The sequence below is a fragment of the Macroventuria anomochaeta genome (genome assembly GCF_010093625.1).
Source record: "Macroventuria anomochaeta strain CBS 525.71 unplaced genomic scaffold BU25scaffold_1, whole genome shotgun sequence".
NCBI classification, from domain to species: domain Eukaryota; kingdom Fungi; phylum Ascomycota; class Dothideomycetes; order Pleosporales; family Didymellaceae; genus Macroventuria; species Macroventuria anomochaeta.
The window spans coordinates 1,697,451-1,711,214 of NW_022985362.1; the positions used below are offsets into that span (position 1 = coordinate 1,697,451).

The 13,764-nt window shown below is 53.2% G+C and overlaps 6 protein-coding genes across 6 annotated transcripts; 4 read left to right on the top strand and 2 right to left on the bottom strand.

Moving 5' to 3' along the window:
* Nucleotides 1-185: 185 nt before the first annotated feature.
* BU25DRAFT_356489 (uncharacterized protein) lies at nt 186-2,204 on the top strand. The gene is made up of 3 exons (XM_033699608.1): nt 186-1,198; nt 1,248-1,597; nt 1,648-2,204. The coding sequence occupies exons 1-3, from the start codon at nt 426-428 to the stop codon at nt 1,803-1,805; spliced, it is 1,281 nt and encodes a 426-aa protein (XP_033567975.1). The 5' UTR covers nt 186-425; the 3' UTR covers nt 1,806-2,204.
* Nucleotides 2,048-3,678, bottom strand: BU25DRAFT_12838 (uncharacterized protein). Its single transcript, XM_033699394.1, has one exon. The coding sequence runs from the start codon at nt 3,598-3,600 to the stop codon at nt 2,293-2,295; it is 1,308 nt and encodes a 435-aa protein (XP_033567976.1). The 5' UTR covers nt 3,601-3,678; the 3' UTR covers nt 2,048-2,292.
* Nucleotides 3,679-3,890: 212 nt separating this feature from the next.
* BU25DRAFT_436162 (TTL-domain-containing protein) lies at nt 3,891-8,167 on the top strand. Its single transcript, XM_033700005.1, has 4 exons — nt 3,891-4,111; nt 4,287-6,161; nt 6,213-6,410; nt 6,780-8,167. The coding sequence occupies exons 1-4, from the start codon at nt 4,010-4,012 to the stop codon at nt 8,145-8,147; spliced, it is 3,543 nt and encodes a 1,180-aa protein (XP_033567977.1). The 5' UTR covers nt 3,891-4,009; the 3' UTR covers nt 8,148-8,167.
* A 2,757-nt stretch (nt 8,168-10,924) lies between these two features.
* Nucleotides 10,925-11,494, top strand: BU25DRAFT_416942 (uncharacterized protein; the record flags this gene model as incomplete). The annotated part of the gene is made up of 2 exons (XM_033699911.1): nt 10,925-10,942; nt 10,997-11,494. The coding sequence occupies 2 exons, from the start codon at nt 10,925-10,927 to the stop codon at nt 11,492-11,494; spliced, it is 516 nt and encodes a 171-aa protein (XP_033567978.1).
* Nucleotides 11,495-12,466: 972 nt separating this feature from the next.
* Nucleotides 12,467-13,141, top strand: BU25DRAFT_453516 (uncharacterized protein; the record flags this gene model as incomplete). Its single annotated transcript, XM_033700095.1, has 4 exons — nt 12,467-12,503; nt 12,557-12,886; nt 12,938-13,006; nt 13,056-13,141. The coding sequence occupies 4 exons, from the start codon at nt 12,467-12,469 to the stop codon at nt 13,139-13,141; spliced, it is 522 nt and encodes a 173-aa protein (XP_033567979.1).
* A 233-nt stretch (nt 13,142-13,374) lies between these two features.
* Nucleotides 13,375-13,749, bottom strand: BU25DRAFT_416944 (uncharacterized protein; the record flags this gene model as incomplete). The annotated part of the gene is made up of 1 exon (XM_033699912.1): nt 13,375-13,749. The coding sequence occupies one exon, from the start codon at nt 13,747-13,749 to the stop codon at nt 13,375-13,377; it is 375 nt and encodes a 124-aa protein (XP_033567980.1).
* Nucleotides 13,750-13,764: the final 15 nt, after the last annotated feature.

The following is a 13,764-nucleotide window of genomic DNA, read 5'->3' on the forward strand; positions in this document are numbered from 1 at the left end:
TTTGTCCCACCCAATCAGTCCCGGGCTGCACGTGTTTTCGTTGTTGTGTTTGACGCGTTTGACTCGGGCGGGGTCGCTGGGGGCGGTCTGGCACACCCAGGGGCCGTTGTTGACGGCGGCTTGGCGGAGGGCGCTTTGGGCACATCAACCAGCCATCACCAACCTCCTCCATGCCCAGTGCTGCACCTCGACCCTTCCATATCGCAGCCGGGCCCCATCAGCTCCACTTCACCGTCACCATCACCTATCTCTATCGATACTCCGCACTGCGCCCCTTGTCGTCCGAACATTGCGCACTGCGACCGCTAAGCGCTTGCGTAAAGAGCGTTGGATTTGGCTTGTTTTGATTTTGGATATCGGACAAACGCCCTCCACCACCACCGCGACGGCCCACCACACCACGCATCACTTCACTTCACTTCACGATGAATCGCACACCGTCGCCCCCTCGCCGGGTGCACACGCCACCGGCGCCCCTTCATGGTGACAGTTGGGAGCCATTCTCTCCGCGCCGGTCCAGCAGGGTCGCAGCACAACGCGGTCTTCACCTCGAGCAAACGGACAGCGCGCGCACCCCGCGGACCAGGCGCGACGTAACGCCCACCGCCTCGTGGAGGAAATCTGTCGCCCGCACCTCCAATCTCACACGGTCACCACAGTCACCGCCAATCTCTCCACCAAAACACCGCACACCACATTCGACGCGTCGCGCTCTCTTCCCTGCTGCAGCAGCACTCGACTCGGATTCAGACCAGCCTCCACCGACTTCAGGGCGCCGATTCCTAGCATCAATGGCTCCAGGCATGCTTCCGACTCCAGCGAAGACGCCTCGCAAGCGCGCGCTGCACTCCGAGCAGTCACTTCAGCCCACAGCACGCGTTCTATTCCCAAGTCGCCCGGCCACTGTCGAGGAGGTGACCCCGCGGAAGGCGCGCAGGACCACTAAGAATGTCTACTCCCTGAACAGCTTTGAGGAGGCTGGAGAGTCGTCTGAGAAGATCGAAATCTTCACCGACTCAAAAGAGCGCATTCCCACCGCTGACGAGGACGAGGAGAACCCGTTCGTCACCAAGAAGGGCAAAGGGAAGGCCAAGGCCAAGGCGAAGAAGGCTACTCCACAGAAGTCGCGCAGGAAGGACGCAAAGACAGAGGACATGGAAGAAGCCGTAGACCGCGAGGAGGGCATGATCTATCTTTTGTAAGTGCACTGATCTGGTTTGCTCCCGATCCCAACTAACGGTCAACAGTCGAGGAAGGAAAGTGTTCCGCAAGTTCCACAATGACCATCCGTCAGATGCTCCAACCGAGGAGGATGACGAGGCTTCTGGCGTCGATCTTCAGTTGCTCCGCCAAGCTGGTCATGAAGCGCGTCGACCATTGACTCGCGCGTCCATCAAGCCAAAGCTACTCTTCCAGGAGGAGATCAAGCAGAGGAAGCTCGAGAATGGCGAAGTATCAGAAGACGAAGAAGAGGCAGTAACCGACATCGAGACTCCCGTTGCAACCCCAAGCCGAGGCAAGGGCAAGATGGTCATGCACATCGCAGAGTCGCTGCAAGAAGCAACACCGCCCCCTACCGTGCGCAAGCCCAAGCGAGGTAAGCCAATATCACTCATCCAAGCCACGACTTCTATTAACTTTAAGCAGAGATCTCATTCGACTCCTGGACACGCGTCAAGTCCGCCCACAGCTCAAGCAGCTTCTCGCGCGGAGCCAAGCGCAGCGGGTCACCGTTGGTCCGTGAGGCGGACAAGAAGGCTCGCAGTGAGCACTCCACGTCTTCCATGTCTATTGACGACATCTAACGCGGCGCAGCCCGTTCTTGATTCGTTTGCACTCGAGTGTTGGATAGCTACATTGCCCGACAGCCTCTGCTGCTTGAGTTGTTTTTACAGTCCTGCTCGCGTTATCTTGTTTCTTCACTGGCGTTACATGAACATCAGACTTAGCGATCAACACCAAAGGATACCCAGTATTTGTGCGCTTGTATGTAGTGGTTTGTGCTACTCTGTCGCACGGTAGGTATATTCTGTCTGGGGTAATAGAGGGGGGAAATGGCATCTGCGTATTGCATAGCGCGCGTGGCGAAGCATCAGCACCGGCAGGACCAGCTCGGCTCACACTCGCACATTGCAGACGCAGTACGAAGTGAGTGTTGGGGGCCACAACACACTTAGCTAGAATCAAAACAACCAAACAAGCATGAACATCCCAACGTTCTCATACGATTGCCATGGTGTCTATCCCACCTATCCAATCCCCTCGACACCCCACCCTCCTTCCTCCCGATCTTCATTTCGCCTTTGGCTTCACGCTAAAGAAAGCACTCATCTTCTTCATCCCCGTCGTATCCACCTTCCTCAACTTCTTAACACCCAAGCTCTCGCTCTTCTTCTTCCGGTCCTCCTCCTCCTTCTTCCTCTTCTTCTCCTCCCTTTCTGCAATCTTGTCTTCATTGCACTCGAACTGCCGCTTGCGGCTGATGTTGTCGCTTATGCTGCGTAAAGCCGCGGCTTCGGATTTGAGCTTTGCGATGGTGGAGAGGTGGGCGGTTAGGGGGGTGAAGTCGATGGGGGATGTTGGGGTGCTGAGGAGGGTAGTTATTGTGGAAACGAGAGAAGGGGGGAGATACGAGGATGTGAGGTAGGATAGGGCGGTGCGCAGGCGGAGGAGGTGCGGTATGCCTTCTGGTGTCTGCAGTGACGGTTTCGCCGGCACCTCAGCCTTGTCTGGAGTCGTGATGTCTGTGGCCTGGCTCTCTGCTTCCGCTGTTGTCGAGGCTTGGCTGTCCGCTGCTGGTGTCGATGTGCCTGACTCTGACACGGCGCTGAGCGTGCTGTCTTCGCGCCGGATGCTCATGACTGGTATGTCGAGTGCGCTTTTGACAAACTTCTCTTCCATGCTTGGTGGTAGGCTGTTCTGCACCATACGCTCTGCCTTCTTGACTAGTATCGCGAGTAGTTTTGCGTGCGATATGCGGTACATTGTTTCGACGCCGGCGTCGACTGTGTCGCAGAGAGTGCGCATTTTCCTCTCTAGCATGAGCTTGAGTGATGGGTGTTGTGCGAGTAAGGTCTTCCAGTGTTGCGAGGAGGCGGAGAGCATGTCTGTGTAGTCGTCCAGCGCAAGGAAGTGCTGTTTCTCTTCTTTTGCGGACTTTGGTGCGAGTGCCGGCAGGATCAGGAATAGCAAATCGACTGGTGTTGCGAGAAACAAGTCCGCGTTCTTTGTGGTGTATCCGCTGCCTAGGCCAGCCTCTGAGTCGTCCTGCTTCCCTGGCTCTTCCAGCTCTTTGCTCTTTTCATTTTCTGATGTCTTGACCTCTTGGCTTGTGATCAACCAACTCCTGCATGCCTTTTTCGGCGCGGCGATGCGTGAGAACTCGTAGAAGCCTTTCGATGGGCAGAAGTAGTAGCGTGAGGGTGTGCTGGCGGCAGGATTGTCGAGTGTGACTATTCGTGCATCGCTGGACGTATCTTTGGGGAGGATGAACAGCTTTGGTGGGTTTGATGTGGCTTCTGGGAGCGGTGGTGTGGTGGAGGGTATTGATTCGGGCGTGGGCTCTTTTGGCGCGGGTTTGGCGCGTGTTGCTCTTGCCATTTTCGATGAATTCGGTGAGCTTCTACGATATACCAGTGGTGTATATCTACTACAATGTCCAATTGAATATCGTGTGATATAGAGTGTTGTGCATGTCCAATTGGAGAGCTCGCATGCGTAAGTGGTACGCGAACGCGACGCGGCACGCGAACCCATGTCGTTTCATCTGAAATGGTACCTTGCGCCGCAACCTTATTTGCACGGCAAACAACAACAGCGAGTCAACACGCCAAACTAGGCCTGACATACCCAACAAGCCCACCCCAAGCGTTCACACACTCGGTCCCCACCCCCTGTTTGTCTGGCGCAAGAAATGGGTGCAGCAGACAGAGCCCTCATACACACACACCAGCGACCATGATCGTGCGGGAGAGCCCCAAGGCCAGGGGCGCGTCCTCCAATTCCCCGCATGCAGATCCTCACTGACAGCTGCAGTCACGAACAATCCTCCCAACTGGCCGCCCAAGTCCCCCTACGAAGCGCTGCTCAGTTCACCGTCCGGCCGTCGCAGGTACGAAGAGCGGCGCACGCGCAATTCTGTGTCCCCCTCCCCAACGAAGCGCCGACCTGTGTCGCTGCGTCAAGTCCAGCAAGACGGTGGCGAGTCTACCGAAGACGAGGATGAAGAGACGCTGCAGCTCAAGTTGCAGGCCATCGAGGCCCGGCTGAAGCTCAAGCAGCTGCAGAACGCACGAAAAGCTGAACCTGAGAGCCGCGCCATACCGTCACGCCCGGGTACCGCAGCAGGACTGCGCAGAACCGAGCTGCCACGACCAGATGCAGATGTACAGGTGTCTGTCTCGCCCATACGAGCCCGGCGCAACGTAGAGGAACCACGAAGCCCTGCACGAGTCCTACTCGGGATCGACAAGGGTCTCAAGGCGTCTGAAGTCAGCCTCAAGCGTCCTGGCCAGGTTCGAGCAACGACTGGTCTTGCGCGCGCCAACACGACCAGTGCAGCAGGGACGCCCAAGATCAAATCGTTCAGTGAGCGCATTGCGGAAAGCAGGAGCAAAGAGAAACAGCGCGAGGAAAATGAACACAAGCATGAGGAGAGAAGAACGAGAGGGTTCGGTCTGAGCAACATCGCAGGTCTCAAAAGAGAACGGCCGACATCATCACGAGGCTCTTCGTTCACTTCAGCTACTTCGGAAACCCGGAGCTCTTTCACAGATATGCCACAGATCCGTAGTTCGTTCGCGGACATGCCACCACCAGGGTCTAAGACACACAGCAGGGTGCACAGCCGGCTGCTAAGTTCACAAGAAAATCCACCCACGCCACGCCGAGGTTCAGTCCCTGATGCACTACCGCCATCATCTGCATCCAGACCGTCGTCAAGAGGCTTCCAAGCAGCAGCAACTACCTCCAGCTTTTCCAAGTACGAAGAAATTGTGCAGCGCAATGACAGCTTTGATGCTCCCAGCTTCGAGTCGTTATCTGGATTGCATCTGAAGTCGCGCGAAATGCAGCACAGCACCGTTACCCGCACACTGGAAGGCAAGACCGTGTTCACAATACCGCAGCTACTGAAGACCGTCAAAGCACCAGACTACGACCCGCCAGACTGGGAGAACGACTACGTTGTAATGGGCGTGATCTGCTCGAAGTCTTCACCGCGCGACACTCAGAACTCCGCTCGAGACAATTCCAGGGGCAATCAAGAACGTAAAGAGCATGGCAAGTTTATGGTCATACGGCTGACGGACATGAAATGGGAGCTCGACCTGTTTCTGTTTGACAGCGGCTATGAACACTTCTGGAAGCTGCCTATTGGCACGCTGGTCGCCATCCTTAACCCAGATATCATGCCACCGAAGGATCGTAACAGTGGGAAATTCTCCCTGAAGCTTACAAATTCCGACGATACCGTACTCGAGATTGGCGTTGCAAGGGACCTAGATTTCTGCCACGCAAAGAAAAAGGACGGCAAGGAATGCGGGCAGTGGGTCGATGGACGGAAGACCGAGTTCTGCGAGTTTCATCTGTCATTGCAAGTCGAGAAAAGCAAGAGAGGCCGCATGGAAATCAACGGTATGGTTGGCTCAGGTGGTGGTGGTGGTGGCGGCGTCATGTTTGGCCGAAGAGGTCCGAATGGCTTCAAGGGCGATGCGCTCCGCAAAGAAGGCAAATACCACGACAGCTACCTGCATGAGACCATGTTTATCGCACCGAGACCTGGAGGTACTGCGCGTATGCTCGACCGAGACGAACAAGGCTTTGAGCGCGGTGGTAGTCGAGAAGAGCGCCATCGCAGACAGCTTGCTGCAAAAGAGAAGGAGCGAGATCTCGCTAAGAAATTGGGCGAAATGGGAGAAGGTACCACAGGCGGCGACTATCTGAAGCGCAGGACCGATCCCTCTGCAACTCTGTCAACCACAACGTCTCAAGAGCTAGCGAACGCACGGCAAGAAAAGGCTACAGAGAGCGACTTTCGTGGACTTCTCAACCGAAAGGCAGCAGATGTCTCCTTGAATCGAAAAGCAAGCGGCTCTCTCATACCGTCGAAGCGGAAACACTCGAATGCAAGCAAGGCGACTGCTGCCAGCGCCAGCGAACCCGTAGGCTGGGGTGGTGCCTACAGGCGTGGCCTTGTCCTATCGCCACAAAAGGCTCGCCCTCTCTCGCCAAGTAAAAGCCGCCCCGACTCTGCTATGCGTGGAACACGGGCGGGCAGCCCGGCGAAGAAGAAAGCACGTCTGTTGCTACCCGAGAAAGGCATACGCGAGCCTGGCCGTGAGAGTCTTGGAGGCCTTGATATTGGACTCATTGCAGCCATGGACGACGACGATGATGACGATTTGGAAGTTGTTTGATTTTCATAATATTTCCCTCGACTTTAAAGTTCTTGTGTACGACTGTCATGCTCAAGGAAGGGGTTGGAAACGATTCTATGGCGTTTAAAATGCGGCCTGCTTATTGGCTAGGCTAAGCGAGGGGATGGGCGAATTTGCGTTTTGGGTTTGGATTGCCCTGACAGATACCACAGTAACGAGTGTCCTAGTGTACAACAGTATCCATAGACCTGCCATTGGTCTTTTCCTTTAATCAAAGATTTCATTGTTGCCCTGTTCATCTTTGCAGCCGCAAGCTTGACCATCGCAACTCTTCACAATCACGGGATCTCCCATAAGAAAGAGTAGGAACGACCTCAACTGGGCAAATCAAAACTCAAGTAGACGTACTTCACGATGGCTTCGACATCCTCAGTCTCGGACGCACCGATCCATGCACTCATCAACTACGAAGACCGCTACGTCCAACCCCTCATCCTGTCCGCACTCGAAAAGCGCCTTCCCACAACCTCATACAAGCTCGTCCAATCCCTCCAGGACTCCCCTTCCCCATCAACACCATGTCTTCAATTTGTGCAATACGAGTCCATCGACTGGGACCACTTAATGTCAAACTCGTCCACCTCTCTGGCCAACGCATACATCATCCGTAAAGCACTGATCCGGAAACACTACCTCAGCACCACCATCGCAAACTGGATCACAAAATACCCTGACAGTGTGCTCAAGCGGGGTGCGAAGCCGAGCGTCGAGTTTGAAGTCGATTATGCGGAGTTCTTGGATGATGCGCTAGTTGAGGCGTGGGAGCTGAAGGAGAGTTGGGCGCGCAATGAGCAGTATGGGGAGGATGAGAAGGAGAAGAGGGAGTGGTGGATTTTAAAGCCGGGAATGAGTGATCGTGGGCAGGGTATCAGATTGTTCTCGTCGGAAGAGGAGTTGACGGCGATCTTCGAGGAGTGGGATCCTGACAGTGATGAGGACGAGGAAGATGCGAGGAGTGATGCAGAGAGAGATGAGGAGAAAGATGGGGACAATGGCATCATTACAAGTCAGCTGAGACATTTCGTCGCGCAGCCGTACATCCACCCACCGCTCCTCCTTGCTCCGCCAAGCGAACCGACACAGCTGAGGAAGTTCCACATCAGGACCTACGTCCTTGCAACCGGCGCACTGCAAGTCTTTGTCTACAAGCCCATGCTCGCCCTCTTCGCAGCACGCCCATACTCACCGCCATGGTCATCCGACTTCGAGTCCGAAGAAGAGCGGGAAGACTCCATGCGCGCACACCTCACAAACACCTGTCTCCAATCCACAGGCGACCGCGAAGGCTCAGTCGGCCTCTTCTGGAGTCTACCCGACTCCATCACCTCCCAGCCCGACACCAAGACCAACGCACCACAAGACTGGAAATCGCAAATCTTCGCCCAGATCAAGGATATTACAGGCGCAACCTTTGAGGCTGCAGCGAGGGGCATGAGTATACATTTCCAGCCGCTGCCCAATGCATTTGAGATCTTTGGGCTGGATTTCATGGTGGGGATTGAGGAGGATGGGAGTCTGAATACGTATTTGCTGGAGGTTAATGCGTTTCCGGATTTCAGGCAGACGGGCGATGAGTTGAGTGGGATGATTGAGGGGTTGTTTGAGGGGGTTGTTGATGAGGCTGTCCTGCCGTTCTTCGGGGTGGAGAAAGAGGGCAAAGAGGATGGAAAGATGGTTAAGGTGTTGGATATCGATCTCGGGAGGCGTTAGTACGTTGAATCAAGAGTTGGAAGGAAAGATCAACAAAAGTTTCCATAAGGCTGGCGGTCAGCCCACATGTCGTTTGCGGTGCCCACTTACGGAAGGTGTCAAGTGCATTGTTAGCGCCGTGGCTGCCTCCACGGTTGGGTCAGCCTTGTGCCTGCACCTCTGACATACCCCTCCTTACCATACCATCTGAAGTATCCGGCGGTATGGACGAAGAAGGCTGTCACAAAGCAACGTCTCAATGGTACGCCAACTCCGGGACAAGAAGCAGACGTGAACCCTATCGCAGCCAGTGGGGAAGCCTATGATCAAGGTACGCCGCAAAGCAACGTTCCAGAGGCCAAATTACTCGGTCTGAGCAGTCCGTTTTCCACCGATCTTGAGAACGGCCCCTCTCTGTTTTCGTGCTACAGATCTTTGTCGGAGCAGCAAGTCGAAAACTTTGTGCGTCAGTGCAAACAGCTATGTCAGAGCTGTCTAAGCATAGCTGAAGCGTTTCAATCTATGTCATCACATATCCAAGTGGAGCCCCGGCTGAATATAGATGACCTTGGCTGGTTGAGAGCTATAAGCTCATCGGCTGCGGCTGGGTGCTATTTCGGTGCCATAATTGCGGGCTGTCCTAGCAAAGTGTCCCTCCATGGGATTGAACCAACCACGACCTCTCTGGGCCGCCCCGGTCGCTATTCTCCAACTCGACTTCTACAAACCAAAGCTTCCGGCGATGTTGTCGAGTCTGTCCGCCTTGTAGATTGGTCAGTGGTGCAAGGCTCCCGTGGTGACTTGACAGTTTCACATAGTTGGGGAGGGGCTAATATCGTCAAACTCACAAAAGCGTCTCTGGACCATTTCAGAGGAACGTTCCGATGTCAAAACTACCCAAACCCTTTTCCGACGCCATTCTGGTAACTTCTCATCTTTGATTCGAATTCATCTGGATCGACTCACTGTATGTCATTCAAGACTCTGATGTTGAATGGAAGCTCGAATCTCAACAGATGGACAAGATCTTTGCACACTCACAATGTACACTTGTCGCGGTCAAGCATTCAACAGTACTATGCTGAGTTGCTATCTAGCTAGGAGAAGACAATATATACCTGTTCTGAAACATGCTAGTCCAGAATAGTCTGAGCAGCAGCAATCAGGCCTCGTACAAACTAATTGATACTGTAACATTCGTCAACCATAAAGGCCTTGGTATCTATGGACAACACCGTCGTACTACTAACTGGTTACATCCGGGAGGACCCAGTTCATGGGGGTTATGAATGGTGGAGGATTGTCACCGAATACAGCAGGCACGATCTTATCTTCGAGGCTGATAGATTCCCTGCGATCAGCGGTTTAGCAAACATGATTCAAGACGCGAAAGATGACGATGTTACACAGCTTATGGCGGCCATTCTTGTTCATGGAGCTTTTGTGGCTTTCGGGAAAGCCCGCTGGCAAAAGACTGGCTGTGAAAGTCCCGTCTTGGAGCTGGCTGAATGCGCGCTCTGTGAGACATTGTTACTTCAATCAACATGCAAAGGAAGATATCGCTATAGCTGGCGTTGCTTCGCCCTGTCTGGATCCATCTGGTGATACGGTTAGGGAATCACACACACTTGCGGTCACAGCACAAATGTTATGCGTTGTTCTATCGTCGGCATGCTTTGACGGCACTCTCTGGAAGGGGATTGTCCGTTATCCATTCCGCTTGGACGATGCCCGTCTTTTACTGCCAACAGAAAGGTAACTGATATGGGATGGTGATTGGAAACCGGATGTACATACGACCCTAACCGGGATCTACGGGGCAATCCAGATCATTCAAGAAACCTTTCGTGACACTTCTAAGGCCTACCAGAGCATTGGTCTCATTGTATTGCCTAATCTCGAGCAAAAAATCTACACAGGGGTTGGGTCTTGACGAATTGATTGGAAAGAGATTCGACCTGATATCAGGCTCAAGGACCCCTATGAGAGAGCGGACCACTGGATGATCGAAGGTGGCAAGAGATGGTTTGGAGAAACCAAGACGATCAAGTTGATTTGATGAAGGATCCGTGGCCTGCAAATGCCATTTGGCAGCCTTCCAAAGCTCATACACAGGTTCAAGGCCCTTTTTGCATACTCGTAGAGACCCGGATCGAAAACACGATCGATACCAGAACCTGTTGCAGCCCCTGTACTCGCCATCGCCACACTTCCGCTCGCAGTTTCTACTGCCATGGCCGCTCTTCCTCTCACAGTCGTTATTTGTGCCAACCCATCTGGTCGTATAGAAAAGAACCACTTCACTCTATAGGAGTATGATGATCAACCGCAAGAAGATTGCGAAGCGGGATGGCAATACCACGTGCCGATTGCAGCAGGCAATCTCGTGGTCAGTAAGGAAGTAGCAAGCTCCAATGTTGCATAAAAATTCAGCGCGATACTCGACTCGATGTCGGTAGGGCAAGGGCTCCAACTTCCACAGTCAACTTTGCCTTCCACTTATTTGGAGTTCGAGCGTTTGCGCCCCTGATCGCTCTTGCGCTTCTACTTCCTTCACCTCTTCGCTCGAGGGTCCGTGTGAGCTTTAGAGGCAAAACCACGGGCAATGCAGATACCTCGTCCCCTGGAGCCTGGCAGTCGAGATGAAGGTAGCAAAGGACGTCATCGTTGATATATAAAACCTACACTAGTGGTATATCTTTTTCTTTACACAACCGTGGCAGTCAAGATCTAGATCTCAACTTCCTCAAATTTTTTGCTACCAACCACCGTAATATCTTCATCAAACAGTACTCGTGATGCCGGTAACGGCACAGGTTCGTCGCTCGTGGACGATTTACTAGCGAATTATGAGTATTGACAACTCACAGGTTTACAAGTTCCACTCTCCGGTGACGGTACCTCCAAGATCACGCCTCAGTACACCCATCTTTTCAGCAAGGACACCACCCAGCCACCGTATATGGTCTACCGCATGCTCGAGCCCTGTTCAGTGGCTGCGCTGCACCAAGGATGAAGCTAGGTACTGGGAGAGCATTGGCTACGACACCTTCGATACCGTTGGTCAGAAGAATTCACTCAAGCCCGCTCTTGTGTATGGCAGCCAGCAAGACGTGGATCCAAATTCTGCGTCTCGTAGTCAGATGGAGGAAGTCGCGAATGCGGAGCGCACCCTGGAGGCTGCAGGCATTTCAGCTATCCGTGACGAGAGGCTAATGACTGGTGGATCACTTCGAGTGCCCGTGAAGGGACAGTTTGCTCATGACAGCCAGGTGCTAACGAGTTCGAGTCATCCAGTGATGTCTTCGACAAGCCGGAGGCAAGGAACTCCGAAGCATCTGCCAAGGATAGGTAAGGGCGATGCCTGAGCTCTGAGGGGCATTGCAGTAAATGATTGTATATTTGGGCTTTGGCATTCGGTGGAAAGGTCTTTCAGCGATGGTGTATCGGCGTTTCTGCTGGGAGCGACAAATGATATTCTAGAATTTGGGAGTAGACAAGCAAGGTGATATGTGACGGCATGGGCCCGCTGTAGAATACTGATAGCTACGGTAAACGATAACGTAGGACTATCGGGTCGATGGAATACTATGCTAGATTACTATCTAGTGAGGAGAAGACGATTATATACTGACTCTGGAACGTGCTAGTCCAGAACAGTCTAAGCAAGGGTAATAGGGTCTTGTGTGGACCGACTAATACTGCAACATAATACACATGAACTAGTAGACAAATGATGGATGCAAGACATACTGATACCTGGCGAACCGGCTTTGAGTGTTGCTCGTTAACATCCCAGTGACCGTTGCTCATCACTTCGACTACTCCAAAAATCTTGAAGCCCTCCAGAACATTGTATTGGGCAGTGCTTTCTCAGTGAGTGTACCTGCGCATTCGGCATGACCTTTTGCTGTGAGTTGTTCCGCGCGGTGCCAATTGATTGTGGCCAGCCTCCACACGCGATTGTTGTGTACTCAAGCATCTCCATGAAGTCATTCGTAATCGAGCAAGCAGCTTGCGGACTCAAGTGATCATCACAACCGCCAAATCGCACTCCTGACCTACTCTTTAAGCGACAGAGCAAACTCAGCTTCGTACAAGGCCGGTGCCTTCTCTGAACATCTTCTGTTTCCCAGCCTCACCTCGCCTCTGATGTCTTCACTTCGCTCGCCAAGCTGACGGCCAGCAGAGACGATCCAGCGCCACCTTGGGCGCGCTTGGTTGAAGTGGGAGTAGCTGGTGGAGTGTTGCTGTCTATAAGGATTTTAGTACCAGCTGGGGTTGTTCCTTTTCATACAACAGTCTGAACGAGATCTCAACTTCGACGGTATCTAGTCAGCATGTCTTCCTTATTTCCACCCGCCGGCGCCGCCATGGGTAAGTAACAGCTATACAATACAGTCAGACAGTCGCTACTCACCTTGATACAGCTCTCCCGCCATTCGGCAACGGCCACTCACGCGAGACTGCGCAGTGGTCGTTCAACCTCACCGAGAACCCCGGTCAGCCGGCCTACATCGTCAACACCACTCTCGACCCGCTTGTCAAGTGGCAAACCTGCACCAAGACCGAAGCCATCTACTACCAAGAGACGGGCTACCAGATCTGGAGAGTCGTCGACAGCCGCAAGGTGATCTTCAGGAGGAAAAAGCAAGACCCAAACGCTGCATTCTCCGACCATTTTGAGGAGGTCGCCATCGCAGAGCAAGACCTGGAAGCTGCTGGAGTGGAGGCTACGAGGGATGAGGGGTTGATGAATGGTGGGTCCTCCAGCGCTTGGGGTAGCAGTTGATAGGATCTAACGAGTCCAGGCGCTGACAACGACGACAACGACGACGAAGTGTTCGACGTTGGCTTCGAGAAGTCTTCTTCCAGAGATGGTACGTTCGCTTCTCGTAGATGTCGCTGTGGCTTGCTGACAGTGTGTAGATGCTGGCTCCCAAGGCGCGTCCAAGACTCCATGCCGCTCAGGCGCTGGCATCGTTGGTGGGTCCAGTGCGTCGAAGAAAGAGTAATTATATATGAGAAGGTACGATCAGAAATTGACAATTAGCGATGGCGTCCGGAGTGCTTTGGCGTTTGAAATGTCCTCGAACAGGATTCAAGAAAAGTGGATGACATTTCACAACAGACTTCAAAAGGTGGAAGGCAATGAAAACATGCAACGAGTATACCTCTAATATTTTTGTGTAAATGTCTTGACACTCTTTGTGTGTTCATGTTGTCGCTCCAGAGGTGTTGAAGTACTTCACAGGACGCGGTTGTGTGGCTTCTTCAATTCGATAGCAAAGCTATATTTTTTTTCCAAACAGGTGCTCGAAGAATCGTCTGCGATTAGCTCAGCATTGCAACTCCGGCGACCTCTCTGAGAAGATGATGGATGTGCTGGCGATGAAGTGAGGGCGACCCAAGCACGTTCTGGCAAGGATGGATGTGAAAACGGCGTTCGACACGCATTCGTTCCCTGCACGCGCTTTGTCTTGTCTATCGTCTTTGATTGTCCGTGTTGAGGTCTCGTGCAAGCTGGGCTCACAACATGTAAATGTTCGAGTTTGGTCTTCAAGATGATGAGGCATGCGATGAAGACAGGGAGGACGGCCACGCGAGCAATGACGCACCTCATCTCTTCGCGTTACAT